General features: G+C 50.4%; 1 protein-coding gene across 16 annotated transcripts in view; it reads right to left on the bottom strand.

Annotated features, from left to right (window-relative positions):
* The window catches only part of CACNA1A (calcium voltage-gated channel subunit alpha1 A), a 428,952-nt gene that overhangs the window by 70,961 nt on the left and 338,646 nt on the right, over positions 1-19,345 (bottom strand). For all 16 annotated transcript variants that reach the window (XM_031659832.1, XM_031659842.1, XM_031659846.1 and 13 more), the window contains exons 22-26: positions 16,360-16,823; positions 14,924-15,062; positions 13,194-13,323; positions 6,725-6,784; positions 5,195-5,301 (exon numbers count right to left, since the gene is read on the bottom strand). In XM_031659832.1, coding sequence (XP_031515692.1) covers positions 5,195-5,301; positions 6,725-6,784; positions 13,194-13,323; positions 14,924-15,062; positions 16,360-16,823 — 900 coding nt within the window. The remainder of the gene's footprint in view (positions 1-5,194; positions 5,302-6,724; positions 6,785-13,193; positions 13,324-14,923; positions 15,063-16,359; positions 16,824-19,345) is intronic.

Raw genomic sequence — 19,345 nt, 5'->3', positions numbered from 1 at the left:
GTGCTGGGCCTGCAGCCCTGTCCTGGGGGAGGAACGGCAGCACCAGATGGACTGTTGACAATGGGGTGGGGAGGATGTGGTAGGGGTGAGGTTTGAGGGTCTCCTCTCTCATCCCTTTGGCCATCATATAAAGATGCTCCCTGTTGGACTCATGTCTGTCAGCTCTTTCAAAACCCTGGGAGAGTCCTAGGCACTTGCCAGGATCTCACTGGCAAAATCTCACACCTCCCAGTTCCTGCATGATCTACAAGCCTGCCAGGCTTGACAGCATGGCCTGAAATCCCTATTCAGATCCTTTTCTTGCATAAGAATTAAAACAACAATAACAACAATAACAACATTCAAAATGAATTTTCAAAAGTGCAGGGTGGCTTTATGCCTGTACCCATTTCACAAGAACAATGTAAAAGCTTGACTCTGCAAACAGGCTGCCAAATTCATGTGAGTTGTAGGCCAATTTTGAATGCCCTTGTATAACTTGATATTTAAAAAGAAAACTCAGAAATTAAAAAAAAAATCAACTCCTTATGGCAGATTATTTTGTAACACAAAGAATCATTCTGCTATTTTTTTTTTTTTTTTTTTTTTTGAGATGGAGTCTCGCTCTGTCACCCAGGTTGGAGTGCAGTGGCACAATCTTGGCTCACTGCAATCTCTACCTCCTGGGTTCAAGTGATTCTCCTGCCTCAGCCTCCGGAGTAGCTGGGATTACAGGCGCTCCCCACCACACCCAGCTAGTTTTTGTATATTTAGTAGAGATGGGGTTTCACAATGTTGGCCACAGTGGTCTTGAACCCCTGACCTCAAGTGATCCACCTGCCTTGGCCTCCCTAAGTGCTGGGATTACAGGTGTGAGCCACCGCACCCAGCTCATTCTGCTAATTGATCTCTGGTGGAAAATAATTTTTGGTTCATTTTTGCAGATTAGCTTTGTTTAAAAGAGGAGGCTCATTGTACCTCCAGGGAACCTAGAAACAGCATGTTGTAAACAATGGCCCATAATGGCAAAAGCTCAACGATTGAAAGACTTGCTCCTAGGCCCTTTGAAGGTCATTCCCCTCCCTAAATTGTGATGGTCAACTTGGAGGATGTAGGTGGGACAGTCACTTCCTCAGCATTTTTTTTTTTTTTGAGACAGAGTCTTGCTCTGTTGCCCAGGCTGGAGTGCAGTGGTACAATCTCAGCTCACTGCAACCTCCACTTCCCAGGTTCAAGCAATTCTTCTGCCTCAGCCTCCCAAGTAGCTGGAATTACAGGCGCCTGCTATCACGCTTGACTAATGTTTGTATTTTTAGTAGAGATGGGGTTTCACCATGTTGCCCAGGCTGGTCTTGAACTCCTGACCCCAGGTGATCCACCTACCTCAGCCTCCCAAAGTGGTGGGATTACAGGCATGAGCCAGTGTGCCCAGCCCTCCTCAGCATTAAAGTAAGTCAGCTACAACAGAGGTCTGAGAGGAAAGTGACACTGGTGACCTGAATGGCTTGGGCTTGGTACCACTTATCTGTGCCACACTCAGTGTGGTCACTGGGAGGATTCACAGGATAAAACCCACTCCCCTGGGCACAGGTGGCCAAGGTAAGCATTGTTTGTGGACAGGTGGATATGACAGACATATTCATCCCACTGCCTGTCCTGGTCCCCTGAGCTGTCTGCCACCTCTTGAGCCCTAGGAATCTTGGAGGCTGCTGGGCAGACCCTGCCCCAGAGGAAAGGGGTGGGGGTGCCTGCCTGAGCATGTCTTCCTGTGTCCTGAGCTCTGCCTGTGTCTGAATACCACATCTCATCAGAATGCAGTGGGGGCCAAGTCCCTGATTCCAGACCAATGACAGAGGGTCAGCTTTCTTTCCAAGCTACATGATCCAAGTGAGGCTCACATCACCCAAGGACGTAGGCCAGGGTCATCAGCAGTGTGGGGAGTGAGAAAAAAAGAGAGGAAAAGAGAGAGAGAGAAAGAGGAAAATAAAAAGATAGAAACTGAGAGGGGGTAAAAGAAGAAAGAAAGTGGAGGGAAAAAGGAGAGACACACAGAAAGAGACAGAGAGAGGGAAGAAGAGACAGGGAAGAGAGGAGAAAGGAGGAAGAGAAAGAGGGAGAAAGAAAAGCAGGGGAGAGGGAGGGAAGTGGGTGAGCGGCAGAGAGGGGTCGAGAAACCCTTAGGTTATTTCCATAGGAGAAGGATTCATTCCAGGCTGAGGGTGGTAAAACATTTTGGCTTTTTAGGATTTAAATTTTCTCAGAGTCTAGCATGATGTCTACCTTGCACATTGAAGGACCTGCTTAAATAGGTGATGGAGGGAGAGAAAAGTATACTTTATTATAATACATTCTTTTTTTTTTTTTTTGGAGACAAAGTCTCACTCTCTCACCCAGGTTGGAGTGCAGTGGCATGATCTCAGCTCACTGCAGTCTTCGTCTCCTGGGTCCAAGCAATTCTCTTGCCTCAGCCTCCTGAGTAGCTGGGATTACAGGTGTCTGCCACCATGCCTGGCTAATTTTTGTATTTTTAGTAGAGACAGGGTTTCGTCATGTTGGCCAGGCTGCTCTCGAACTCCTGACCTCAGGTGATCCCCCTTCCTCAGCCTCCCAAAGTGCTAGGGTTACAGGCGTGAGCCACCGTGCCCAGCCTATTATAATACATTCTCATGTACACTGTTTATTAGCTTAAAAAAAATCATCTTTTTGGGGGGGCAGGAACAGTGCTAACTTGATAGGGAACAAATTGTATCTCAGTTTTATTTTACATTTCTCTGAATTCCAAGGGTTGATTTACCTCAATTTTTACTAGTTGCCAGCATTCTATCAGATTTCTGTTTATGTCCTTTGCCCATTTATCTATTGAGGAGGACTGTTTCTTATTGACTTGTAACTGCTTTTCATATTTTAAGGACATGGACTCCTTGTCTTATTTGTCACAATCTTTATCCCCTAATTTGATGTGCATTGTATTTTGTTTTATTTAATTATTGATTGATTTATTTACTTTTTAACCTACAGAACAGCTTGCTAAACCTGTTTTTTTGTACTCATCACTATTAAAATTATTCAGTAACCATATAAAGAGTAATACTCTAAATAGCGAATTCATTGATTTTTAACTTTTAAAAAGTTCTATTTTTTTGAGACAGAGTCTTCCTGTGTTCCCCAGACTCGGGTGCAGCAGCATGATTTCAGCTCACTGCAGCCTTGACCTCCTGGGCTCAAGCAATTCTCCCACCTCAGCCTCCCATGTAGCTGCTACTACAGGCATACCACTATGCCTGGCTAATTGTTTTTTTTTTAAGAGATGGGTTCTCCCTATGTTACCCAGGCTGGTCTTGGCCTCCTGGGCTCAAGCAGTCTGCCTGTCTCAGCCTCCCAAAGTGCTGGGATTACAGGTGTAAGCCACCATGCTTTGCTCTAGTAGTTAAATAGATACTAGAGGGTAGTAGTCAAAAACTTTGAGGAGAGGGAAGGAGGTGGGGAGGGAGAGGAGGAGAGAGAAAAAGAAAAGAAGAGTAAGTGAACAAAAAGAGAGAAGAGAGAAAGAGGAGGAAGGAGTGAAAGAGTAAGAGAAAGAAATACAATCAGCCTCCCAACCTTCATGACACATCTCCAGCTCTGAAGCATCCAGAAACTCTGGAGATTTTTTGTTCTAACACGACTTGACCTCATTGTGTTCCCAGAGAAGAATCTAAGTGTGGCCTACTTTATAGCCCTTCAACTGGAAACGGGCCACCATTTTGGTTCTCCTGACAAACCAAGTCCTCATTGTTTGGTGAGGGAGACCATTCAAGGGCCCCTCCAGATCGGCTGAGGAGGAAGCCCCTGATTTTCTCACTATGGGAGTGAGTGGGTCAAGATCCTTTCAAAATCTTTCAGGGAATGATTCACCATGATGGGCACAGCCAGGGTCCCCAAGATTTGTTTCTAGATTAAAGACTTATTAGATGTTTCTCATCCTGCTCCAAATGTCTAGAACTTCGGGAATGTACTGCTAAGTCTGCTATCAGGGCCTTAATGGCTAATGGCCACTCAGCTGTTGGGTACCATCTTGAAATAGTCACCCAGAACTTGGGGGCCATTTGGAAATGGTTGCCCTAGAACTTGGGTGCCATTTTGGAATGGTTACCCAGAACTAGGGTACCACCTTGAAATGGCTGCCCAGAGCTTGGGGGTCATCTTGGAATAGCCACCCAAAGCTTGGGGACCATCTTGGAATGGCTACCCAGAACTTGAAGGCCACTTTGGAACTCAGGGACCATGTAAGAATGGCCACCAAGAATTTAGAGGTCATCTTATCATGGTAGCCCGGAACTCAGAGGCCATCCTGGAATAGCCACCCAGAACTTGGATGCCACCTTGGAATGGTTGCCCAGAACTTGGGGGCCACCCTGGTACTTATGGGCCATCTTGCAATGGCTGCCTAGAACTTGGGGCCATCTTGGAATAGCCACGCAGAGCTTGGGGGCCATCCTGGAATGGATACCCAGAACTTAAAGGTCACCTTGGAACTCAGGGACCATCTAAGAATGACCACCTCAAATTCAAAGGCCATCTTGGAATGATAGCCCAGAACTCAGGGGCCATCTTGGAATGGCCACCCAGAACTTGGATGCCATCTTGGGATGACTACTAAGTGCTTGGGTGCCATCCTGAAATGGCTGCCTACAACTGGGGCGCCATCTTGGAGCTGCATGATGACACATGACCTTTCAGAGGGCAGAGAATCCTAGGACTGCCAGGAGAAGTGAAAGACACACAAAGGGAGTCACCGGGTCTACAACTACGGGGCCTTCAGGCACAGGGAGGGGGTCAGAATTCTCATGCACATTCATTTCCTGATTGTCTCTTTAGGGACTTTCCAAAGAGACAGAGGTTTAGGTTGCACTTGCGGAGCAGTAGGGGGATGAGATGTTCCGGCGAGGCTAGTCTACAGAAAGCAGCACAGCAAGGGGCCCGTGATGTGGCTGAGGACCGTTGCTGTGCGAGGAGGTAGAAGGTTGGGGCGGGGGGCGGGTCCCTTCTTCCTCCACGGACGTCATGCAAAAAGCCAATCGAAGCTCTTCCTGGTGGCATGCTGATATCTCACAGGTCCCCAGAGCCCACACACCCATTCCCTAGACCTTGAGAACATGTCCTGTAATCCGACGGGTGGCCCCAGGCTGGGGGTTGGGGGAAAAGAGGCAAGTGGAGGCCTCGAGAGGAGACTTACGTGAAGGCAAAGGCTACCAGGGCCCCACTGACCACTATGAAGTCGAGAATATTCCAGAGGTCACGGAAGTAGGCACCCTGATGCAGGACGAGCCCCAGGTCGATCATCTGTTGGGGAAGAAGAGAGGGTGCTCAGAACCCCCACCTGATCCCCACCCTGGGGTGCTGCCACCCGCTCTCTAGCCTCTCGGGGACAGGCAGGGAAGCCAACGAGGCCACCTCATCTTGCAGGGATGGGCAGTGGCCAGAGGACTCCGGGGAGGAATGGGGAGCTCCTGCCCCATGAGGCGGCCCCTCTTTGCCTAATGGAAGCCAGCTCTGGCTTGCCGGCTCTTAGATCCAAACTTTGGGGTCCTCTTTGAAGCCTCTTTGTCCCAAATCCCTCATGGGTGGCTCTATCAGCAAAGCTCACTGGCTGTATTTCCAGAACCTTCCAAGAATCTGTCCACTTCTCACCTCTTCTTTGGTCACCAGCCTGATCCCCTCTCATCATCGCCCATGGGATGGGGACCAGTGTGATCATCTGCTCACAGGTTCTCTGGCTTCCCACAGATGCCAGAGGGCAAGGGTCGAGTCCCTCCTCTGCTCAGAACCCTCTATGACTCTCACCTCACTCAAAGTAAAAGCCAAAGAGCTCAATCTCTGTGATCCTCTGCACAAGCTGCCCCTCACCTCCCCATTCTCATCTCTCTGTCCTTCACTTCCCCACTCTTCTCTCGCTTTGCCCAGCCACACCAGCTTCCTTGCTGCTCTTCAAACATACCAGGCATTTCTTTTTTTTTTTTTTTTTTTTGAGACGGAGTCTCGCTTTGTCACCCAGGCTGGAGTGCAGTGGCCGGATCTCAGCTCACTGCAAGCTCCGCCTCCCGGGTTTACGCCATTCTCCTGCCTCAGCCTCCCGAGTAGCTGGCACTACAGGCGCCTGCCACCTCGCCCCGCTAGCTTTTTGTATTTTTTAGTAGAGACGGGGTTTCACCGTGTTAGCCAGGATGGTCTCGATCTCCTGACCTTGTGATCCGCCCGCCTCGGCCTCCCAAAGTGCTGGGATTACAGGCTTGAGCCACCGCGCCCGGCCCACACCAGGCATTTCTAATCCTCTGGGAGACTCATCATCTCGAGGTAGGGCATTCTTGAAGGCTCAGAATCTCCTGGAACCCTGGCTCTTTTTTTTTCTTTTTTGACAGGATCTCACTCTATCACGTAGGCTGGAATGCAGTGGCATGATCTTGGCTCACTGCAGTCTCCACATCAGCTCATCGCAGCCTAGGCTTCAAGAGATTCTCCTGCCTCACCCTCCCGAGTAGCTGGGACTACAAACATGAGCCACCACGCCTGGCTAATTTTTGTATTTTTGGCAGAGATGAGATTTCACCATGTTGGCCAGGCTGGCCTAAAACTCCTGATCTCAAGTGATCTGCCCACCTCAGCCTCCCAAAGTGCTGGGATTACAGGCATGATCCACTGTGCCCAGCCCTGCACTTGCTTAAAAAAGAAAAATTACCGCATGTTCTCACTTATAATCTGCACTCACCTTGATCACCATCTCAAAGGTAAAGACACCTGTAAAAACGTAGTCAAAATATCGCAGCACCTGTTGGGGATAAAAACAAGAGGGCAGTGGATCACTGGCCTGTTCCAGCAGCGCCCCGGTAAAACTAACGATTGCCCACTGGGGAGCAGAGTCTCTACCCAGAAGAGGAAACACAGTTGCTATATACAGTTGGGCAGGGTGTGCACTGCACAAGGGCCCCTCCCATCTCTTCATACCGCAGATTTGTATGTTGTGAATGAAATTGTCCAGCAGATGGCAGCAAATCCTAACAAACAAAATCACTGTCCTAGACCAGTTCGCTAACCGGCGGGAAGGGTGCCTTTTAAAATTTGCGCCAAGCCCTATAGTGGATTAGAAGCGGCCCCAGAGAAGTTCAGGGCTGACTGCATCCCTCTTGGTGACGGATCTAATCCCCCAGTACCCTTGCTTTCCTGGGTATCCTGGGCGAGAAACAGTTGCTACGTGGTTTCTTAAACACTGGGGCCAACCTCCCGCCACAGCATCTTTTCTTGCCTCAAGGCCAGGCCCCTCCCAGGATAGGTTGATTCTTCCTGTCCCCCTCCCCAGGCCCGATGTTTCTGCCTGGATAAGCGACGTCCTCTGACCCAGCCCCTCTCCAGGACACACCATAGCACACCTCCGGTGTCACTCAGGCATGAAGATGACGGTGTGCTGGCACAGTGTCTAGGTACTGGGGGTGGACACTGGCTGGGCGCGCTGGCTCAAGCCTGTAATCCCAGCACTTTGGGAGGTGGAGGCAGACAGATCGCTTGAGGTCAGGAGTTCGAGACCAGCCTGACCAAATGGCAAAACCCCGTCTCTACTAAAAATACAAAAAATTAGCTGGGCATGGTGGCGTGTGCCTGTAATTCCAGCTACTTGGGAGGCCGAGGTGTGATAATCGCTTGAACCCGGGAGGCGGAGGTTGCAGTGAGCCAAGATCGCGTCGCTGCACTCCAGCCTGGGAGACAGAGACTCTGTCTAAAAACAAAACAAAACAACAACAAAACAAACAAAACAAAACCAAAAAAAACCCCAAATCAGATCCACCTGGAAGCTGCAAGGGCTGAGCACTACTGAACATGGCCACCAGAGGGCGCTGTGAACCCGAGTCAGGCACATCCTTCCTCTGCTTACAACCCTCCGTGGCTCCCACCTCATTCAGGGATAAAAGTCAAAGTCCTCCCCAAGGCCCTCACAATCTGACCAGTCAGCTCCCTGCCCTCGCTTCCTCTCCCTCTCTCCCTTGCTCACTTCCTTTTGTCCCCCAAGATGCTCCCACCTCAGGGCGTTTGCACAGGCTGTTGTCTCTCTGGAATGCTTTTCCTTACATCCCATTTGATTCCCTCTTTCTCCTCCTTTATGACTTAGCTCAAATAACAGTTTTCCAGTGAGGACTTCCCTGACTGTTTAAATTCCATCTCCTGGTCCTTGAGATCCTCTTTACAAAGTCTCTCTTTCCCTCTGCCCACCACAACCTCGGCCACTTATCACTCCTTGAACATCTGTTAGAGTTACCGATAATCTCATTGTCCATTTCCCCCACCCAAATGTCAGCCCCACAAGGACAGGGATGTCTGTCTGTCACCATGGCATCTCCAGCTTATAATACAGGGTCAGGAATACAGTAGGTGCTCAAGAAATGTTTGTTGAGTGAATGCATAAACAGTTGGGGCTGTACTGGGTCCTGGAGGAGCTGGGCTCTGTGATCTGTGTGGTTGTAACTTATCTTCCTGTTATGTGTGGTGACTGAAGCGGAATCAGAGACCAGAGTGCCTGGGGTCAGGGCGAGGGACTTCCTGGAGGGAGGGGCTGGTGCAAGGGGATTGGCTTGAAGGACCTGGGTGGGCAGAGGGGATGGTGGTGGGAGAGTATTTCAGGTGCACGAGGCAGTGGGCACAGCCTGGTCAAAGGCCTGGTGCTCTGTGGGCTCTGCGAGTGCAGGGACCGTCTCACACCCTATCAATCCTCCCTGGCTAGCTCAGTACCTGGCACATAGTAGTTGCTTATTAAATACTAAAGGAATGAATGGAAGGAAAGAAGGAAGAGAGGGAGTTGGGAAAGGGCAGGCCAGGGGATCAGGCGAATCTAATTCTGGAGCGCTAAATAAGGTGTGCAGGAGGAAATCAAAAGACCAATAAATTAGGTTCAAGTATGCCTAATATTTTGATCTTTTTGATCTATTTGCACATGTCATTTCCTGTCTAATCCAAAAAAGTGCTTGATCTCATTCATTACAGAGAAATGCCAAGTAAAACCCCAATAAGATCTCACTCCACACCCAGCAGATCGGCCAAATGAAACAGCCAACAGCACCAAGTGTTGACAAGGATGTGGAAGAACAGGAGTTCCCATGAGCTACTGGAGCAAGAGCCACTGCATTCGTTTATTTTTTAATTTTTCTTTTTGAGACGGCGTCTCGCTGTCACCCAGGCTGGAGTACAGTGGCACAATCTTGGCTCACTGGAACCTCTGCCTCCTGGGTTCAAGCGATTCTTCTGCCTCAGCCTCCCAAGTATCTGGGATTACAAGCGCATGCTACCATGCCCGGCTAATTTTTGTAATTTTAGTAGAGACCAAGTTTTACCATATTGACCAGTCTGGTCTCTAACTCCTGACCTCAGGTGATCTACCTGCCTTGGCCTCCCAAAGTGGTGGGATTATAGGTGTGAGCCACGGGACATGGCCCACTGTGTTTATTTTTATTTACTTATATACATTTTTGAGACAGGGTCTTGCTCTGTTGCCAAGGCTGAGTGCAGTGACACCATCTTGGCTTACTGCAACCTCTGCCTCCTGGGTTCAAGCGATTCTTGTGCCTCAGCCTCCCGAGTAGCTGGGATTACGGTTGTGTGTCACCACACCTGGCTAATTTTTGTATTTTTGGTAGAGACGGGGTTTCACCATGTTGGCCAGGCTGGTCTCAAACTCCTGACATCAGGTGATCCACCTGCCTCGGCCTCCCAAAGGGTCACTGTGTTTATTGTCTAGTAAACATTCAAGCTGCATTTACTGAGGCCAACCACTTGCAAATTCTATGCTCTGGAAACTTCGCTTTAGGTTTATACCCTGGAGGAATTCTTATTTATTGAGATAGGGTCACGCTCTGTCACCCAGGCTGGAGTGCAGCGGTACGAACACGGATCACTACAGCCTCGACCTTCCAGACCCAAGTGATCCTCCCACCTCAACCTCCCAAGTGGCTGGGACCACAGGTGCGCACCACCATGCTTGGTTAATTTAATTTTTTTTTTTTTTTGAGACAGAGTCTCGTTCTGTTGCCCAGGCGGGAGTGCAGTGGTGTGTTCTCAGCTCACTGCAGGCTCCGCCCCCTGGGTTCACGCCATTCTCCTGCCTCAGCCTCCCGAGTAGCTGGGACTATAGGCGCCTGCCACCTCGCCTGGCTAATTTTTTGTGTTTTTTTTTTAGTAGAGATGGGGTTTCACTGTGTTAGCCAGGATGGTCTTGATCTCCTGACCTCGTGATCCACCCGCCTCGGCCTCCCAAAGTGCTGGGATTATAGGCGTGAGCCACGGCACCCGACCAAAAAATAATTTTTTTTTTTGGTAGAGGTGGTGGGGGGGGTCTCACTATGTTGCCCAAGCTGGTCTCGAACTCCTGGCCTCAAGCAATGCTCCCACCTTGGTCTCTCAAAGTACTGTGATTATAGGCGTGAGCCATTGCATCCAGCCTCCTGGAGAAATTCTTGTCCAGGTGACTCAGGAAACATGTTGAGGGGTGTGGCATGGGGACAGTATTCACACTTAGAAACCACCCAAACATCTGTCAACAGGGTATGGATAACACACCCCATGCCACCCAGTACATCTGAAAACAGCCTCATAAAGAATGCCCATCGGCCAGGCATGGTGGCTCACGCCTGTAATCCCAGCACTTTGGGAAGCCAAGGTGGGTGGATCACTTGAGGTCAGGAGTTTGAGACTGGCCTGGCCAACATGGTGAAACCCTGTCTCTACTAAAAATACAAAATTTAGCCGGGCGTGGTGGCGCACACCTGTAGTCTCAGCTACTCCGGAGGCTGAGGCAGGAGAATCGCTTAAACCCGGGAGGCGGAGGTTGCGGTGAGCCAAGATTGCACCACCGTACTCTGGCCTGGGTGACAGAGCAAGACTCCATCTCAAAAAAAAAAAAAAAAAAAAAAAAAAAGAATGCCCATCAATCCTGCAACAGCAACATATATTCACTTAGTGCAGATACAATGTTGGGTGACAAGGGGAAGCATAGGTGTCGCATTTATTGAATGTTACAGAAGAGCAAACATAAATTCTAGTTTTTAAGAATTGGCCAGTGCGGTTGCTCATGCCTGTAATTCCACGGCTCTGGAAGTCTGAGGAGGGACGATTACTTGAGGTCAAGAGTTCAAGGCCAGCGTGGCAACATAGCGAGGCCCCGTTTCTACAAGAATTTTCAAAATTAGCTGGGTGTGGTGGTGCATGCCTGTGGTCCTAGCTACTTGAGGGGCTGAGCTGGGAGGCTCACTTGAGCCCAGGAGGTTGAGGCTGCAGTGAGCCATGATCACGTTACTGCGCCCCAACCTGGGCGACAGAGAGAGACACTGTTTCTTAAAAAAAAAAAAAAGTCTGTGCAGGTGGGAAAAAAGAGAAAAGCTGAGAAACGCTCATTCCAGAAGCTGGGGTCGTGGTTACCTGTAAGGCAGGGTTTCTCAGGCTGGGCTCTGTGGACATTTGGGGAAGGATCATTCTCTAGAGAGGGGGCCGTCCTGCGTGTCGCTGGGTGCTGAGCAGCGTCCCTGGCCTCCACCCACCAGATGCCAGGAGCACCTCCCCTCTCCTGTCGTGACAACCAAAAATGTCTCCAGACAGTGTCCCCAGCAGCTCCAGAGGGAAGGAAGGCAGTGGGGGTGGGGGATCGAGGAGGCACATGCCGCGTGGGGCGTTTTTGTTCTATTTCTTGCCCTGGATGGCGGTTACGTGGTGTGAACGTTATGGGGCCACAGTGTTCTTGTAGAGAAGTTTCAACTGCGAGATGGACGAAGGAGGGGGCCGGGGAGCTGAATGCTCTTTGCAAACACTCCCTGCGGTCCGGTCTGAGCGCTGCCTAGATTCCCTTCAGCCTTGGGAGCTGCCGTGCCCCCCGCATCATCCATGCCTGTGCCCTCCCCAGCCTCCTCCAGCCAGCAGGGGGTTTGTGGACCCCTCCTGGAACACCCCCTCCCCATGCCTGGCTCCTGGAGGCCTCTGGGGGAACCCAGGCTACAGGAAGCAACTGAGCCGGCTATGAGGAGGCTGGGCACTGGCTCTGGCTTCCTCGGGGAGCTGTGTTCTAATTATTTCCTTCCATCTCCCCCATTGGGTCCCCGGGGTGGGGGCCTGCCAGGCCTGGGAAGGAAGGGAAAGTGCATGGTAAGCTGTGGGCGGGCTTGAGGGATGGGGCTTGCCAGCCTTGCCTGGGTCCTAACCTACTTAGCCAGGGCAGCAGAGCCTCAGACCAGCAGAAAACACACTTCTTTGGCTTTGGGCTGGGAGGGAAGGGATGGGGGAGGGAGCTGGGGAGGGAAACAGGAGCCACCAGTCCACCCTCTACCAGGCCCTGGGGACAAGCCTCTGCCCTCAGGCCATGGTGGAGGCACGCCCTTGCCTGTTGGTGCCTCCATTTCCCCATCTCAACCACAAGCATGCACTCATTCCTGCTTGTCAGGACTCAAAGGGGCTACGCACACCCATCCGTGGCATATAGTAGGTGATTAGTAAATGCAGACAGCTGGGGGGAAGCAGCGGGAGCTTTGGGGGATGCGGAGTTGGAATTCTGCTGTGTGACCCCGGACAGGTCACTTACCACTCCTTCATTCCCCTGAGCCTCAGTTTTCCCATCTGTCAAGTGGGGATGCCTGGGCAAGGAGCGGGGGTGCATTGTGAGGATGAAACGGGATGGTTCATGCTGAGTTTCTTCCTGGGACTCAGCAAGTGCTCAATTAACAGGGATTGTCAAGAGACCCATCACCTGCAAAGGGGCTTGCTTTCATAAAAATCGAAAGCTTAGGCTCTCTTTCTGAACCAAATAGTTGTTTCTTTCAGAGCTTCGTGCCCAAAGGGAAATGTCTACTGCAGAGGGGACCGCCTCTGAGCACTGCCCCTGCCCCAGTAACCCCCCGATTCCATGTAGAGAGTGTGCAACATCCATATCCTGTTAGTCTCACGCCTCCATTAAAGAATCCAGCAATTTTCAGCCCCAGCCACTCTGGGCCACCTCCTCCCCACCAGGCTCACACAGCCACTGCCTCAAGGAATGTCTTACTTCCAAGAGCATCCCCAAGGAATCAGAGCTTCCCCTCTCAACCAACAGCCATAAGGGCTATGCCTAGGGGTGCCCCCAACATCCCACCCTACCTATAGCATTTTGGATGCAGGAGAAAGTGGTCTGAGGCAGAGAAGCCAGGCTAGGAAGGGGCGTGCTCTGTGGGACTCACGTTGTTCCGAGGTGCGTTGGGCTGCACAGGGTCCTCGGCGGCCAGGGCGATGCTGCTCATGGCAATGACCATGAGGATGCACATCTCAAAGTAGCGCAGGTTCAGGATGTAATGGCACAGGCGGCGAAGGCTGTTGGAGACAGATGGGTGTGCAGAGGTCCACTCAGACCACAGGCTCTCAAACCTTTTTCTTCCATAATCTCATGTTACCTACCACTACCTGAGATCTCCGACCTCGAAGGCCTCATACACAACAAGCTATTAAGCTCCTCCAGGTGGGGGCCCTCTCTGGGTCCTGGAACCCCAAGAAGGCAGAGGGGACCTTGGTGAGAGAAGACATTCACATGCCCTGTTTAGCAAAGTTCCTATCACTCCCAAACGACCCTCTTGAAATATCTTGATCCCTAAGCTAGGTTGAAGAAATACGGTCCTTAATTCTGTAGGAGATAAAAAGCCTTTTCGATATTAAATGTCCCAGGGTCAAACAATATTGTGAATCTATGGGTTAAGTAGGTTTCTTTCTTTTTTAAAAATTAGCTGTGTGACCTTGGGCAAGTTGCTTGTCCCCTCTGTGCCTTGGTGCCCTCATCTGTAAAATGGCCATAATACTAATGCTTACTTCACAAAATCGTGAGACCCGAGAGTTAATCTATACCTGGCTCATGATAGGGGCTCCAAAAAGTTAGTTATTGAAATTATGAACTGCAGGCCTTATCAGAGCCTTGAAGGTACCAATGGGATGTGCCAGTTAACCTCTTAATAAGTGGAGCCAATAACAAATAGTCCATAAGGTTGTGTGAATGGCAGCAGAACTGAGTGATTAAGAACAAGGAGGCTACAGCTAGTGTCTGGGCTCAAACTCCAGCTCTCCCACTGACTTGCTGTGTGACCTTGGGCAGGTGAATTCACGTCTCTGGACCTCAGTTTTTCATCTGTCAAATGGAGCTAAGCATACTAACAACCTCAGAGAAATTTTTAAAAAATTTTAAGGCACTTAGAACAGTGCCTGGCACTGAGTAAATACCACATAAGTGTTTCCTTAGTAAAAATCGATAAGTCAATGAAATAAAAAAGTATTTTAAAAGTACTTTTATTTATTACTACTCAGAGTGAGTTGCCAAGAGGCAGATTATAGAAAGCAGCTTCCCCCCATCTTATCTGACATGATCCTTCATTATCAAGAAGCATTTTGAGGGGTCAGGCTTTCAAGAAATAGCCTTGGGAGACATTCAATTCTGAAATAACCTCCGAGCCACCACGACACTCACAGGATAATTCTCCCCTAAATAATCTATCCATTTCAAAGATGCCCAAGACAGAAGGCCATGGAACTCAGAGACTGTCCGCCCAGAATCTAAACGCTTACAGAGTCTAGGTTAGGAACAGAGTTCGGGTCCTAGGGCTGTCATGTGCAGTTGTTCAGGCTGTGTACTACACAAGGCAGCCATTTCTAAGGGGGTGCCTCTTACATCACAGACAGCATAGATCTGGATATTTATGACAATGATTTTCTAGCGGAGGGCAGGAAGGGGATCTCTTCCAACAAAGTCAGTATATTGTGACAAATCATCTTACATGACTTAAGGAAGGAGCATCTGTTTTCAGTTTGTTCAAAGGTACCCTTGGACTCATGGTGGTCAACACTCACTCATTGCCCTCTATCTGGCCTGAATTCTGCTACCCTGGTGGGAGCCCCAGGCCCCCCTGCCCTTGCTGGGGGCCATACTCACGGGTTGGTCGTGGACAGGATGAACATGGAGCTATAGGGAGGCATTGGCTTAGGGCCGTCTTCCCCACGGTCGTCTTCCTCCTCCTCCTTCTTCTCGTCCTCTTTTTTTGGCAGTGGGTCTGGGTTGGCGTTTTTGTTCACTGTTGGGACAAGAACCAACACAGGGCTCCCTCCATAATTTCCCACAAGTCTCTGGGAACTCCTGTGTACTCCCAGGGCAGGCAAGAAGCCGCTGACATTTATAAAGCGCCTGCTGTATATACCAGGCATCCTATGACATCACTGAACCCTTGTATGGCCCTGAGGTTGATATATTCTGATCCCCCATTTACAGATGAGGAAATTGAGGCACAGAGAAGTAAAGTGACTTGTCTAAGGTCACACAGCAGGAAGTGGCAGAGCTGGCATTTGAAACCCAGGAGGCCTGGCCCCCGAGAGCCTGCTCTCAACCACTCCATAGCCTTGAGTGTGGTGGGGCCCTCACGGGATATTAACACAGACCTGCCCCTATCCTTGTTGGACCTTCACGTCCTCACTTGCAGGCAGGTAGGGACAGTGCCAAGAGATCCATTGAACAGATGGAAATACTGAGACCTCCCATAAACCGCACGTCGTGCCCCCATTAGCACCCCTCTCGACTCGAGGGAGGAGCTATCAGCTTCTGGAGCTTCCATTCTGCAGCCCAGCCAGATTATGTGCGCACGGGCAGGCTGAGCCTCTCTGAGCCTCAGTCCCTACATCTATAAAATGGGCACAGTGACAAGATCTTAGGATCTTAGGTCTCAGGACCATGGAAAGCCTTTATCCAGCAGACCCATGAAAATTTCTCACACAGAACTGACACTAGAGGCACTTAAGACATCATCTACTCAGCAGTTCACTACTTTTTCTTTTTTTTTTTTTTTTTTTGAGACGGAGTCTCGCTTTGTCATCCAGGCTGCAGCGCAGTGGTGCCCTCTTGGCTTACTCTACCTTGGCCTCCTGAAGTGCTGGGATTACAGGCATGAGCCAGTACATCTGGCCCCTTTTTTTAATGTGGTGACTAGAAAGTTGAAACTGACATTTGCATGTGGCCTGTGTTACATTTCTTTTGGACAGTGCTGGGCCGAGAGAATCAATCATCTGATCCCCTCAAGCTTCCATCAGAGGACCCTATTGCTCCTCAAACGGGGTGACTTCCTGGCTCCCCTAGGGAAGGAAGGACGTAGGAGATATTGCTAACCTCATCGAACACGTCCCCGTGCCAGGCACTGTCCTCAAATTATCTCACTGAATGTTCCACAGCCCTGCGGGGTAGGAAACTACGTCTATGCCCATTTTCCAGGGGGGAAACTGAGGCCAGAGAGATGGGGTCACAGTCCAGGGTCACTCAGCAGAGCCTCTGGCTCCAGGGGCGCCAGGTCCCCTGCCCAGCGATGTGAGGACGGAGGGTCTCACCTTGCACGACGGTATGGTTGAGTGGGGGTGGGCAGGCCGGGGGGATGTCCACCGTGGTGTGGTCGGGTTTCCTGGCAGTCTTAGCTGAATTGGTCTGGGTGCCGCTGGGGTTGGTGACGATAAGGCTGTTCTCAGGGGTCTTGGGGGGGCCGGGATTGGATGGGTTCCCCGGGTTGTTGGGCATCCGGCGGCTGGCGGCGTTCTGGGGGTTGGTGGCCATGGCAGGGATGGCCGGCGTGGGGCCGGGGTCTGTACTGTTTCCCATCTTGGCTGGGCTCTGGGGCAGGCCGGCGTGGCCGAGGCTGTCGTGGGGACCGGCCGACTCCGCGGTGGCCAGCTTGTTGTTCTTCATGTTGTCAATGTCCTCTGCCAGGGGCGGGTCTTGGCGGCCCAGGTCCTGCTGGATGGGCCGGGTGGTTGACAGGTTGGGGCCTGACACAGGGACCCCAGAGCCCTGGTTCTCTCTGAGGAAGGCAAGTGAATGAAAAAGAACGAACAACTGAGTTAGGATAAAACGCAACAGGTCAGGATCCTAGCTAAGATTCCATCTTTCAAGAGTACAACTTGGGCTGGGCACAGTGGCTCACGCCCCTGTAATCCCAGCACTTTGAGAAGCCGAGGCAGGAGGATTGCTTAAGGCCGGGAGTTCAAGACCAGCTTGGGCAACATAGTGAGACCCCATTTCTACAAAAAATGTATAAATGGACAGGCGTGGTGCTGTGTGCCTGTAGTTTGGGAGGCTGAAGTGGGAGCACTGCTTGAGCCTGGGAGGTTGAGGCTGCAGAGAGCTGTGATCGTCCCATTGCACTCCAGCCTGGGTGACAGAGTGAGACCCTGTCATCAAAAAAAAAAAAAAAAGAAAAGGGAAGGGTACAATTTGGTCAGGGAGAAGTTGTGTCCCAGACCCCTGTAGCGCCTGGAATTGAGAAGGGGCTGTTCAATTCTTGATCAGAGTTCAAGACCTTCACATGCCCACTAACAGGTTTCCACAACTCCCCATCATCTTACTTCTTTTCCTTTTTTTTTTTTCTTTTTTCCAAGATGGAATCTTGCTCTGTCATACAGCGGTGTGATCTCGGCTCACTACAACCTCTGGCTCCTGGGTTCAAGCGATTCTCTTGCCTCAGCCTCCCAAGTAGCTGGGATTACAGGTACCCACCACCATGACTGGCTAATTTTTTGTATTTCAGTAGAGACGGGGTTTCACCATTTTGGCCAGGCTGGTCTCGAATTCTTGACCTTAAGTGATCCACCCACCTCAGCCTCCCAAAGTGCTGAGATTACAGGAGTGAGCCACCGCACCTGGCCTCTTTTTTTTTTTTTTTTTTCAGACAGGGTCTCACTCTGTTGTCCAGGCTGGAGTGCAGTGGCAGGATCATAGCTTACTGCAGCCTTCAACTTCTGGGCTCCAGTGATCCTCCCATCTCAGCCTCCGGGTAGCTGAGGCTACAGGCTCACGCCAACATGCCTGGCTAATTTTTAAATTTTTTGTAGAGACTGGCATCTCACTATGTTGCCCAGGCTGGTCTCAAACTCCTGGGTTCAAGTGATTCTTCCCCCTCGGCCTCCTAAAATGTTGGGATTACAGGCGTAAACCACAATGCCCAGCTTGTTTTTAACTTTCTTATTCATAGCTGAGTTTTCACTGCCTAGTACAGGGCCTCTCACACAGTCAATGCTGGGTAACTTACTGTCAAATGATAAATGAATAAATGAATACCCCCATTTTCTTTTTCTTTTTTTTTTTTTTTTAACTGAGACAGAGTCTCACTCTGTTGCCCAGGCTGGAGTGCAGTGGCGGGATCTCGGCTCACTGAAACCTCCGCCTCCTGGATTCAAGTGATCCTCGTGCCTCAGCCTCCCGAATAGCTGGGATTACCAGCATGCACCACCATGCCCAGCTAGTTTTTCTATTTTCAGTAGAGACAGGGCTTCTCCACGTTGCCCAGGCTGCTTGAACTCCTGGCCTCAAGTGATCCACCCGCCTCGGCCTCCCAAAGTGCTGGGATTACAGGAGTGAGCCACCGCACCTGGCCAGAATGTCCCCATTATCTAGATGAGGATACTGAGGTTCCAGGAGAGATCCCACAGCCTCAGACCTCCCATCAACCCCTGCGTCTCCAAGCCATGGACACCTGGGCCCTGCCTCCTGCCATCTGCAGGTTGACAAAGACTCACTTAGTAGCCCATCTGATGCCTTCCGGACTACAGACCCCCTGGACAACACAGCTCTGGTTTCCCACAAATCTCCCTAGAAATAATAAATAAATAAATAATAAATAAAAGGCTGGCTTTCCCCAGAGGGCTTCCCACTGGCGAAACTACCAGCACCATTCTCCTCATTTTATTTTTGCATTTTAACGTGCAAAAACCCAGGGTGTTTTTAGTAAGCGGAAGAGAGACAAGCTAATTTATTTTCAGACCAAAGTAGGTAAGTGGGATGCTTCTATTAATACTTCCCAGAAGGAGAAACCGAGGCAGTTCCACTGTTTCTCTGAGACCGCACAGGGGAAATGGGCAGGTCCAAGCAACTTTCTGCCTTCTCAGTTTCGTGAGTGGGTCATAGAGTGACATTTCAGAAGACAGGCTGAACCTGGGTTCGAATCTCGGCAATGCCTTTTTTTTTTTTTTTTTTTTTGAGACAGGGTCTCACTCCGTCACTCAGGTTGTAGTGCACTGGTGCGATCTCAGCTCACTGCAATCTCCACCTCCCAGGCTCAGGCAATCCTCCCACCTCAGCCTCCCGAGTAGCTGGGACAATAGGTGCATGCCACCATGCCTAGCTAACTGTTTAATTTTTCTTTTTGTACAGATGAGGTCTCACTATATTTCCCAGGCTGGTCTCAAACTCCTGGGCTCAAGTGATCCTCTTGCCTCAGTCTCTCAAAATGCTGGGATTACAGGCATGAGCCAGTACACCCAGGGAAATCTTGGCAACATCACTAGCTGTGTGACCCTGTGTGGTTTGCTTAATCTCTCTGAGCCT

The sequence above is a fragment of the Papio anubis genome, chromosome 20 (genome assembly GCF_008728515.1).
Source record: "Papio anubis isolate 15944 chromosome 20, Panubis1.0, whole genome shotgun sequence".
NCBI lineage: Eukaryota > Metazoa > Chordata > Mammalia > Primates > Cercopithecidae > Papio > Papio anubis.
This window is presented reverse-complemented; position numbering and strand designations above follow the sequence as displayed.